We start from the raw sequence: 12,448 nt of genomic DNA, 5'->3' as shown, positions 1-12,448 counted from the left end.
GTGCAAATAATTATATTTGGTTTCAGATTGGACCTAAGTCATTATATTTGCATTCAAAATTAGATAACTATAGCCTTTTTATAATGTTATTTAAGTTTGTGAAAAAATATGACTACTTCGTTTTTACTTTCAATTTCTGTTAAAAAATAATTGTTCAGTTTTTTATTCCTTTTTGTGTAAGTCACTTAATATTTTATTATTGAAAACAAAGCAATATCAGTTTTTTATTGAGTAAAAATTCTAGTGGAATTATTGTGTCGAAATCTTCTATAATTAGGAATGAACTTTGGAAAGTATCGTAAGTTTCATATTGTTTCTCATTTTTTGCTAGTAGTTTTACATTATTAAAGAATATTTCCAAAACAGATTTTTGTTACTTATTTTGGTGTGTTTGACAATCTTGGTTGTCTAGTACCAGGTGAGCCTCGTCAAGTCCAGGTCAAAGAAATAAACAGTACCTCCTTGAATGTCAAGTGGAGGCTTCCATCAATTCATGAAAGAAATGGGCTGATCAGAGGTTTTCAGATTCATGTGCAGGAGAAAAATTTGGACGGAGATTTAGTCAATGAGCCTATTCGATATGATGTAGCCAATGAAAAAGCAGAAGAGTATAATGTAACAGGTCTGCAACCAGACACAACATATGCCGTGCAAGTGGCAGCTGTGACTCGTAAGGGAGATGGAACTCGCAGTCATCCTAAGATTGCAAAAACAACTGGTGGAGGTAATCAGAAAGGTTTACTGTACCCATAAACTTTGTAATTTTGGTAAAAATATTTGCTTTAAAACATATACCAAAGAATTAATTTTCTCAAATATGATGATAATTTCAATGAACAGAAATTGCAATATAGGAAAATAGTCAATCAAATCATGCAGTTTCATATGCTGTTAGTACAATTCAAAAATGTAAGTAATTCCTAATAATTCACCACCAAGTTCATTATATAACTAACTAATACTATTATTTAATCCACATTAAGTTAGTTGTGTACACATGCAGGTCTGGTTTTAAGTGTTTTGTTGTCTCAGGCAAGATTTTAAAATGATGTCCTGATGAAAATATCATTAACAGCATGCAACTGATATATAGTGTATTCTAATGTTTAAAAATAGAAATGAAGAAAAGTATGTTAATTGTCTATAGTATTTGCTAAATTGATTTTTAATGTAATGTTCTTATAAGAAGCTGGAAATAATTGACAAACACCCATAATACACAAAAACACTTGACAAAATATACTAGAAAACTTGAATATGTACATTATGTTAAGTTCTAAAATGTGTAATGTCACATAATGTGCATCTGCTGGCAATGTCATAAACATAAAAATTGACATGTAATATCAGTAGAATTATTATTTTTATGTATATGATTAATTATAACAAAAGCTGCACAAAAATAATTCGCATGTATACATTTATACTGAATATTTTAAATAAAGAAATATAAGTTTAAAAGTAACAAAGTCAACATAATATTATTAAAGTTACTATAATCAGTTAATCTTAACAGTCTATATAAGTAAGTGAGGGGCAACGTTAAGTCAGCAGGATTTTATTTCACTGACTTTATTCTACTATAGTCATGATTTAAAGTGTGTTTTTTGTCTTGTCTTAGATGATCTTGTTTCATTTATTGTGGTTCATTTTCAATGACCTCACTTTACTTTCTTGGATGTTTCCCTACAACTAAACTGCTGTTCAGCAGATGCTGATTTTGGCTGAAAGTAAAATTAATTAGGTGATTTTCCATGTTCATTAATGTGAATTTAAGAAGGCTTACTGTTCATTACAGTTGCACTTAGTTCTATGAATAATATTTCATTGTTCATATTTAGGTATAAGATCTCAGGTCTGAGTTGAAAGGCCTTTTAAAGTTCTTTAATAAGAGATGACAAAAATAACATTTTTTATGAATATATTGTAATTTTTCTTTCAGGCATAAAGGCAATACAGAAGTTGGTTTGTCATTTTTATTTCTTTCTGTTACTTTATGGATTTGTTGATGTTGCTAATTAGGAATTTTTAACTTTTAGTTAACAAAGAAAATGTGGTTAGTATGTTGATGAAAACAATATCAAATACTTACTTCATCTAGGTATTTAGGATCACAAAGTTAGAGGACTATGTCTTATTTCAAACTATTTAGATTTAGAATAACATGATTTTTCTTATTTTTTTTAAGTTACAAAGATGTAAACTCTTTAAAGATGTGTTTCTTGAATTTAATAAATGCTTGTTTTACCCTTAAGTTAATTATACTTCACTGTCTTGCTCTATAAAAATAGTTTTCAAGTCAGTAAAACACAGCAGAGGATACAAAGCAAGTGCAAGTTAGCTGGTTCTGTCAAAGGTAGAATTAATGTACTGAATTTGATACCCTAGGAAGTTGTGTATGCACTGAAATCCAGCTTGTGTATCTGTGTATTTGTCTGTGCTCATAACTTAGCAAAAAAAAAAGAAAAATAAAGAGATGTGTTGTTAAAAAAGATGCATTTTATGTAAATAAATTTGCTTATTGTGAGTGAAATATTTGAAATGTATTTGGTAAAATTGTATCTAAGCATAAAGAACTTTAATTTATTACGGTAAGACATTATTTTTGTTAAAAATAGGGTTAATTATACACTCAATGGCTACTTTATTAGGTACACCTTCTAGTATTTGGTATAACCCTCTTTTGCCTCCACAAAAACCTGAATTCTTCACAGTATTAATTCAACAAGGTGCTGGAAACATTCCATAGAGATTTTGGTTCATGCTGACTCGATTTGTTGGCCACACAATCATGCTGAGAACCTCCCATTCCACCTCATCTCAAAGGTTTTCTGTTGGATTTAAATCTAGAGACTGTGCAGGCCATTAGAGTACACTGAAATCACTGTCATGTTTACGGAACCAGCTTGGGATGATCCATGCTTTGTGAAATGGTGCATTTTCTTGCTGGAAGTAGCCAATCGAAAATGGGTAGGCTGTGACCATAAAGGGATGCACATGGTCAGCAGCAGTGCTCAAATATACTGTAGCATTCAAATGATCCTCAATTGGTACTACGAGGCCTAATGTGTGCCCAGAAAACATTTCTCACACCATTACACCACCAGCCTGTACTGTTGACACAAGGCAGGATGGATCCATGGATTCATGATGTTTGTGCCAAATTCTGACCCTACTGTCTGCATGGTGCAGCAGAAATTGAGATTCATCAGACCAGGCAACATTTTTCTAATCTTTAATTGTCTAGTTTTGGTGATCACATGCCAACTGTATCCTCATCTTCCTATTCTTAGCTGGGAGGAGTGGTACCTGGGGTGGCTTTCTACTGCTGTAAGCCCATCTGCTTCAAGGTTCAGCACATTGTACATTCAAAGATGGCTTTCTGCACACCATTGTTGTAAAAAGTGGCCGTTTGATTAATTGTAGCCTTTCTGTCAGCTTGAATGAGTCTGGCCATTCTCCTCTGACCTCTTTCATTAGCAAGGTGTTTTTGCCCACAGAACTGCAGCTCACTGAATGTTTTTTTTTTCACACCATTTTCTGTTCTGTAAACTGTAGAGACTGTAGTGTGTGAAAATCCCAGGAGGTCATCAGTTTCTGAGATGCTGGAATTCCCATGTCTGGCACCAACAATCAAGTCAAAGTAGCTTAAATCACATATCTTCCCCATTCTAATGTTTGGTCGAACGACAACTCAACTTCTTGTCCATGTCTGCATGCTTTACATATTGAGTTGCAGCCACATAATTTGCTGTTTGTTTTAAAGAGCAAGTGTAACTAATCAAGTGGCCACTGACTGCATGTATACCTATTAATTTATCATTTTTATTGCACTTTTTTGCCATGTGCAGTTGTTGTTTAATGTACTTATCCTAAGCCACTATAAAGAGGTTTTGATACTATTATTTTAATATACAATGTAAAATTCTGCATGTGTTTCTCAAGAATGAACTGTTAACTTTGATAGTTAATTTATACTTACAATGTTTATGAGAATTGTCATCATTGTATTGGTTATAGTAGTTCATAAAATGTTTTGCTTGGTACTTTAATTTGTCATTTATATAGAAGTTTCTTGTGACGTACATCTTAATGGGGTGGAAATATCAGAAAAAAAATAATGAAATGACTGTTTTAACCTTCAAAAGTGAATTCTGTGAAGTTAGGTAGAGGTTTAAAATTCTTCATTTTTGTGTTAACTTACTCCCTTTCCATTTATCATATGCTATTGTAACATGTTTTTTGGTTTTGACTTATTTTATATCAATTCTTATTTGTATATATACCACCTTATTTTGAAATGTTGGATTTGTGTGTTGGTCTTGAAGGACTTAATTATCTTAATTCTTTAATCTATGGATATTAATTATTTTCATGTATTTTATCACATAAGAATACAGCTTGCATTAAACAATTTTAGTTTTGTGAAATAATTTGTTGCAAAAAAGATGTTTCACAAATCCTCTCTAACATTTATAAACAAATTGCTTGTTAGTTTAACTTGTTTAGCAAAACACCAGAAAAATGTATGTATTTATTAGGAATTTCATTAGGAATGTTTTTCAGAATGCATTGTTTGGACCTGGCATGGCCAGATGGTTAAGGCACTCAACTTGTAATTCGAGGGTCGTGGGTTCGAATCCTCATTACACCAAACATGCTCATCCTTTCAGCCATGGGGGCATTATAATTTGATGGTCACTCCTGCTATTTGTTGGTGAAAGAGTAGCCCAAGAGTTGTCGGTGGGTGGTGATGACTAACTGCCTTCCCTCTAGTCTTACACTGCTAAATTACAGACAGCTAGTACAGATAGCCCTCATGTAACTTTGCATGAAATTCAAAACAAACAAATGCAATGCTTCAAAATATTTAGTGAAATTAGTCATAAGTTTATTTGTAAAAACTATCAATATAAACATAGAAAACCACAGATGGAGAATAACACAAAAACTCAAAGTTGTTTTTATACAGAAAGTTTACTTGAAAATATTGACTTATTAATCTTTATTTTGGAACCTATGGATCTTTCAAGCACTTCTGTTTATCTTTTATGTAATATGTGGTAGAAAATATCATTGAACTAATGTACAAGGTTATTAAATCATATCAATATATTTTTTTGGTTGTGCTTTATGTGTATTTTCTCTTGCTCTATTCTGTCTTTTGTCTAAAGTTTGTACATGCAGTATTCATACATGTGCATACTGTTGGCTTTTACCCTTTTTTTAAAACATTTATCATCATAAATTACAACAGTTTAACAGTTATAAAACTATGAAATACAGCTTTTCTGTAGTGTGAATAATATTTTTTCAGTTCCTACAAGGCCAGAGTTAATATTAAAGGTATTGAAACAGGACCCTCTAGTTAGTGTCAATGTATCATGGCTTCCACCTTCTCGTATTTATGGAGATCTTAAGTTGTACCGTTTGATGTTTGGCCGTGCAGATGGATCACATAAGGAACAAAAAGAAATTCCACCCAACAAGACATACATAGTCATTGAAGATTTGGGTAAATTCCCTAACATATACTTCTCATCTGGTATTTATGAATCAGTATTAATTCAAATGCCAAAAAAGAAACCTGAATGTTATAAAAACAGATGTAAAAATTGGCAGAATTTGAACAGACGAAATATTAATTGTTTTTACATTGATAATTTTCTACAGTGTAATATTGTCTTATTATGATACTTTAAAAGTGTACTCACCAATGTCACTATAGTTTGTTTTTTCTCCAGATTATAATAATCAAATATATTTGTTTAAAATTTTTCACAAACTCTATGTTTATGAATAATCAAATTAAATGATACATTTTAACATACTGATGATAACAGTACTGTACCTAGATTGATCATTACATTGTGGGTCTGACAAAGATTTTATTATTCTTCGAATCAAAAGGTAATAAAAACTTTGTCTATATTTAGTTGAGTATTATCTTCAGTTTAACTGTTAAACAACATGCTTTGGATAGAAACGGAAATTCTCTAATTATATGTAGAGGTGTAAATGAATTGTTAAATAATATATAATAATATATTTTGTTTTTACAAGGAGACAGAATTTTTTTAAATATAACCATATTCAATAAATTTAATATGTGCAGTTTATTTTAATACATTCTTAAAGATGACCTCATTCTTCTCAAATACCCACAACCCCTAACATGGTAACATACCACAACCCCTAACATGGTAACATACCACAACCCCTAACATGGTAACATACCACAAACCCTAACATGGTAACATACCACAACCCCTAACATGGTGACATACCACAACCCCTAACATGGTGACATACCACAACCCCTAACATGGTGACATACCACAACCCCTAACATGGTAACATACCACAACCCCTAACATGGTAACATACCACAACCCCTAACATGGTGACATACCACAACCCCTAACATGGTGACATACCACAACCCCTAACATGGTAACATAGTTTATGGCTATCAGCTTTAAATTGTTATATCCACAGATATGTTAAAAAGAGATCTTTATTTTTTCTTTATTAAATGATTGGTGTTTTATTTAAGATCGTGGGGCTAAGTACCAATTCCGACTAGCAGGAAAAAATCAAGTAGGGTTGGGACAAGAGGTCATTCTTCAACTTGACACACCTGAAGGCCGTGAGTGTCATTTATTGAAATAGATGTTTCAAAATTTAGGGATACATTTCTTCAAAACCAGTTATTGTGCTTAGTAGGATAATATTAGCCAGACTTACAGTATTTAAGACTTATCCACATATTGGTACATTGATAGTATCTCTATCTCTACCTTAAACCTTGCATTTTTCTCACTTAGTCTTACTTTTGTGCTCATTCTGTTTTGTATAAAAACAATTTTTAGTTTATATACATATGTATGTGTGCATGTGTGTATTTTGATTATTAATTTTTAATAATAATAATATTAATAATGACAATATTCAAAAAAAAAAAAATGTAGTACAGAGTTGATCTTCCCATTATCACTATTGTATTTTGTGTAGCCATACTGTTACAGCCTCCTACTATTTCTTGTGAAATATATTTAAAACAGCTTCAAGTAATTATGTGATGTACTGATGTAAAATTATACATATCAGTATAGTCAATGAATCAATTTCAAACTAATGTTTTGTGCTGATAATGTCATCATTTAAACAAAACCGTATGATATTTTGAAAAGGGAAATTAATTATAATAATTAAGTTATATCTGAAATGGTGCCTTTAAAGTCAGTATAAAGTTTCTGTTGTAATAATTGATTTTCTTTTATGATGTTTAAAATAAATCAGTGGTTGTATAGTAGTTTACAGGTCAGAAATTAATAAATGTTTGCAAAATTATAATTTGCTGAATCCTAAGGAATGTTCTTTAACTTGTAGGACCAACAGCTCCACCACAAAACATCAGCAACCATCTTCAGAGTCCAACGACTGTTCTTGTCACGTGGAGTCCACCACTGAGACAGTATATTAATGGAAAAATCATCCTATACCAAATTCAGTTTTATCGAGCTTCAGATCAGAATCCCGAGACAAAGAACACAACATTAACTCGTCTGGTCTTCAGGTAATGCTCTTCTATTTGTTATATAAACCTTATATAGTACTCAGTGGAACTTGAAATTGTTTGGATTCCTTATCAGCAAGAGATAAGAGAATGTGAAGTATTAATACAATTTTTAGGTTTTTTCCCCATTGTTTAATTAAAATACACATAATATCTTACTGTGATAAAGGAATTAACATAAAAAGTATTCTCTTGTATGGTAGTTTATGTTAAGACATACTGATATTTCTTTAACTAGTGATTGTAATGGAAACATCTGTTCTGTGGTATTTAATATTAACCTTCTTGCCACAGACATCCTTTAATGTGCGTATCATAAGGTTTTCAATGAGTTACATTCAAAATTTAATTAAAATACTTTTTTCTTTATGTTATACGAATTTGTATACCACAAATTCATAGCTAATAGTTCTTACTTTTACAAGACACTAATAAAAAACTTGAATATTTCCTCGTGTGAGAAATGACATTTTCTCTAGGCCTACTATATTCCCTTATTTATTGACAACCCCTCAATAAGTATAAAATTCATATAAATTACTCACTATAATATCATCATTGCTCAGACAAAGCATAATTTTCCTCTTCTTCAATCTTATTTGTTTACAGAGCCATCAAAGTAAAAAATATTTTTTATCACACCCATCTGTCCCAACCTCACTTTCGGCATCTGTTAATAGTTCTGTTTTACACCTTATACTATATAATGTATGACCAATAGAAACCCAAGGCTTTCATCTATTAACTCTCTCAATATTGGCTTGATCAATTAATCTAACCACATGTTTTTTTCACTCATGTAAAGTTTTTATAGATTTAATACTTCTAACATTAAACATAGCGTGCCTATCTTTACAAAACTTGGCAGTCTTTTAGTTAACATTATAAGTCTTTTACGTACAAAAAGTAATTTTTGTCCATGAATATATTGAGTTTTTGTTTCGAATAAGTCCATGTGCCCAGTTCCAAGGTCATATGGGACAGGATTCAAAAGGTCAGTAGCACTACAATACTGTCCCCCTCTCGATCTTACTCTCTGATGGTCAGGAGGTGGCTGATGTCCAGAGCTGATACTCTAGGTGAAACCTTTTGCCGGGTATACAGCACTTCTACTTGTTCCTGCACCTTCTTGGCCATCAAGACTCGGGCAGAGCATTCACCTCTTTCCTTTCGAACTGACTGTTTCTTTGACTATAATTGTCCCTTTACACTGGTGGAACTGAAAATGGCCCTTCATCGGTCTGGCAGTACATCTGTTGGACCCGATGATGTACACTATGACATGCTGCACCATCTATCTCCTGCTTCTCTTGATGTCCTTCCAATTGTCTTTAACCGGATCTGGCAGGAGAATGTTTTTCCTGATACCTGGCGCCAGGCTATTATTTCACATTCTCTAAGCCAGGGAAAGATCCCAAGATTCCTTCAAACTACCGTCCAATTGCTCTGACGAGCTGTCTCTGTAAGACCTTAGAAAGGATGGTTAATGTTTGTCTTGTTTTGTTCCTCGAACCAAACAACCTCCTCTCGCCCACCCAGTGTGGGTTCCGATGACAGCACTCCACCACAGACCACCTAATTCGACTTGAAACATCAATCAGAGAAACTTTTCTCAAATGCCAACATCTTGTATCAATATTCTTTGACATTGAGAAGGCTTATGACACAACATGGAGGTATGGTGTTTTGCGAGACCTTCATACATATGGGTTATGTGGCTATTTACCCATGTTTATTAAGTTTTTATAATGGACAGGAGATTCCAAGTTCATGTGGGTTTGACACTTTCCTGTTTTTTGTACAGGAACTGGGAGTTTCTCAGGGCTGTGTTTTGAGTGTCACACTTTTCAGTATAAAGTTAAATGCCATCACTGAACAACTCCCTCTCACTATTGTGAATGAGCTGTATGTCGATGACTTTCACATCTCATGTCAGTCGTAGAACATGAGATATATTGAGCAGCAACTACAAACTGCCCTCAATCGTGTACTAGAGTAAAACCATTTGCATGCACGTTTGCCACCAATGGGGTATTCACCCTGATCCTGAACTTCATATCGGTGAAGTTTCGCTGCCAGTGGTCCCTGAGACCAAGTTCTTGGGGCTTATCTTTGACCATAAGCTGACCTTTATACCACACTTAAAACAGCTTCGGGTCAAATACACAAGAGCACTGAACATCCTCCGTGTCCTCTCTACTGCCAGTTGGGGAGCAGATTGATGTTCTGTGTTAAAGGTATATCATGCTCTTATTCTATCAAAACTCGACTACGGATCAATGGTCTATGGCTCTGCCAGACCCTCGGCCTTAAAGATGCTGGACCCCATTCATCACCAAGGACTTTGACTCTGCACTGGGGCTTTCCGCACCTCTCCAGTTCAAGGTTTATACGTTGAATCTCGTGAACCTTCTCTGCACCTTCGCCGTTTGCAACAATCTTTACAATATTCTTGAAACTTCGTTCCTTACCACAGCATCCCACCTGGGGATGTGTTTTCCTTCCTCAGTGGGCCGTACTTTTTCAGAACAGACGATCTGCCATTGCTCCTTTTGGCCTTCGCATCCAGGCGCAATTGGTTGTATTGGGTCTGTCCTTAGATAACATTGCAGAATCTACAGATCAGCCCATTTAACCATGGCTTATTACAGCCCCCAAATGTGACCTTTCTTTCAGTCATCTGAAAAAGGCAGATACTCCAGATTGGAAGTACCGTCTTTTATTTAATGAACATCTTTCAAACAATCATTCTGTTCCAGTTTATACAGATGGTTCCAAATCAAGTAATTCAGTGGGCTCTGCCATGGTTTGCTGCGGTTCGGTGGTTGCATGCAGAATCCCCCCTACAGCTTCTGTGTTCACTGCTGAACTGTACGCCATATCTCTTGCCCTGGATCATATTGAAGCTGAGCAGTAATCCAACTGCACTATTTATACTGATTCGCTTAGTTCTATACTGACCCTGGAATCACTACATGTTGGCTCACATCCTGTTCTCGCTGATATTCAAAACCAAATGGCCCATTTCTCATTAACTGCTACTTCTATCCAGTTTTTCTGGATACCAGGCCATGTTGGTATTTGCGGGAACGAGCTTGCAGACACGGCAGCTAAATCTATCTGGTCAGGCACTATCACCACTGTGCCTATTCCGTACATGGACTATGGTCCTGTATTCAAGGCTCAGCTCCATGCCAGCTGGCAGTCCACTTGGAGTGAGCAACGCGACAACAAGCTTTTTCAAATAAAACCCTATATTGGGCTTTGGCCATCTAGCTTCCATAAAGTTCGGAAGGAGGAAGTTGTTCTAACCAGACTACGCATTGGTCACAGTTTTTTAACTCATCATTTTCTTTTATCTGGAACTGATGCACCAATGTGTAGTTTGTGTAACACTCAAATCACTATCAGTCACATTTTACTTTCTTGCCATTGTTACAGTTCTCAACGACGGCACTATTTTAAACATGTTTTTCCCAGGGTTTATCTGTAACATTGGACAGTGTTATTTGTGATGGTGACACTGTCCACCTTGATAAAGTTTTTAGTTTGTTAATGGCCATTAATCTTTTTAATCGCATTTAAGTGTTGGATATTTATTCATTCCACCTTTTTAATTGTGGTTCCCTTTTTAAAGTTTCAGTCTCTCTAGTTCAATTTGAAATTGGAAAATGGCCAGAACATTAAATAACTTGACACCAGGACTGGAAAGGCCAACTTCAGGTGACTAACACTGCTGTTTGAACTACCCGTTAGTCGTCCTGGCGAGTTGTTATTCCACTTTTGCTGCATGTCTTTTAAACTTTTATTACTTTACCCTTTGGTACTGGCCATAATGACACATAACCCAGAACCAGGACTGGAAAGACCAACTTCAGGTGACTGACGGTGGTTCTAGTACTTGCCTGTTAGTCTTCCTGGTGGGTTATGATCATTACCATTATGCTACAGGAAGTCTTTACAACTTTATAGATTGGATGTCAACATCGGTTTTACGCCATTTTCTGTTTTAATTGCCATTTTGCTTTTATCTTCAATTACTTTTACAAATTTTACTCCATTTACTTAACTTTTATCTTTTTACTGGACATTTGGCTACTCATTGTTACAATTTTGCTATATGTCTTTTAAAACTTCTATTATTTTACATTTTAATAATGGCTGCTATGACACATAACCTGAAACCAGGACTGGAAAGGCCAATTTCAGGTGACTGACAGTGGTTCTTGTACTTACCTGTTAGTCTTCCTGGCGGGTTATGATCATTACCATTTTGCTAAAGAAAGTCCTTTACAACTTCTTTTACTCTGCTTTCTCTCTTAACATTGTAGACTAGGTGTCAACATTGGTTTTATGGTTTTTCTGTTTTTCAATGATGTTTTGTTTTGCCTTCATTTCTTTTTGTGCCATAAAACACTAAATCAATCAGTCAAGTCCATGTGCAACGTAATTTTAATGCTTAGGTTAGTTTTATAATAATAAATAAAGACTAAAGAAATAAAGTACTTACTCAAACTTTTTTTTTTATGTCACTTGTTGGTGAAACTTAAGCCTATTTTTTATACCAATGATAATAATGCAACAAAGAACATAGACTAATAACATGCAAAAAAGCAAACAATTTCCTCTAAAAATCACATTTTTTTTTTTTTTTGGCTATCTATCTAAGCGACAAAATCTATTACAAATTCATCTAAGCTAGCCGTAGTAGTTCCCTTGGGAACCAAATTTGTATTATAAGTGAATTTGAAAAATATGTTCCTAACACAGTGTAATGCAATATGTCATTTAATAGATGAAAACCTGACTTTCTATTGATTATATGTAATATGTGCTTAAATGTAAGAGAGAACTATTAATAAATCCTGA

The 12,448-nt window shown here is 34.0% G+C and overlaps 1 protein-coding gene across 9 annotated transcripts in view; it reads left to right on the top strand.

Moving 5' to 3' along the window:
* Positions 1 to 12,448, top strand: part of LOC143248730 (tyrosine-protein phosphatase Lar-like) — a 242,986-nt gene that overhangs the window by 193,006 nt on the left and 37,532 nt on the right. For all 9 annotated transcript variants that reach the window (XM_076497397.1, XM_076497396.1, XM_076497401.1 and 6 more), the window contains 4 exons: positions 413 to 724; positions 5,318 to 5,515; positions 6,557 to 6,649; positions 7,393 to 7,579. In XM_076497397.1, the coding sequence (XP_076353512.1) occupies positions 413 to 724; positions 5,318 to 5,515; positions 6,557 to 6,649; positions 7,393 to 7,579 (790 nt within the window). The remainder of the gene's footprint in view (positions 1 to 412; positions 725 to 5,317; positions 5,516 to 6,556; positions 6,650 to 7,392; positions 7,580 to 12,448) is intronic.

Source organism: Tachypleus tridentatus, chromosome 4, assembly GCF_004210375.1.
Source record: "Tachypleus tridentatus isolate NWPU-2018 chromosome 4, ASM421037v1, whole genome shotgun sequence".
NCBI classification, from domain to species: Eukaryota; Metazoa; Arthropoda; class Merostomata; order Xiphosura; family Limulidae; genus Tachypleus; species Tachypleus tridentatus.
Note: the sequence above shows the minus strand (reverse complement) of the source record. Positions and strands in the feature narration are given on the sequence as shown.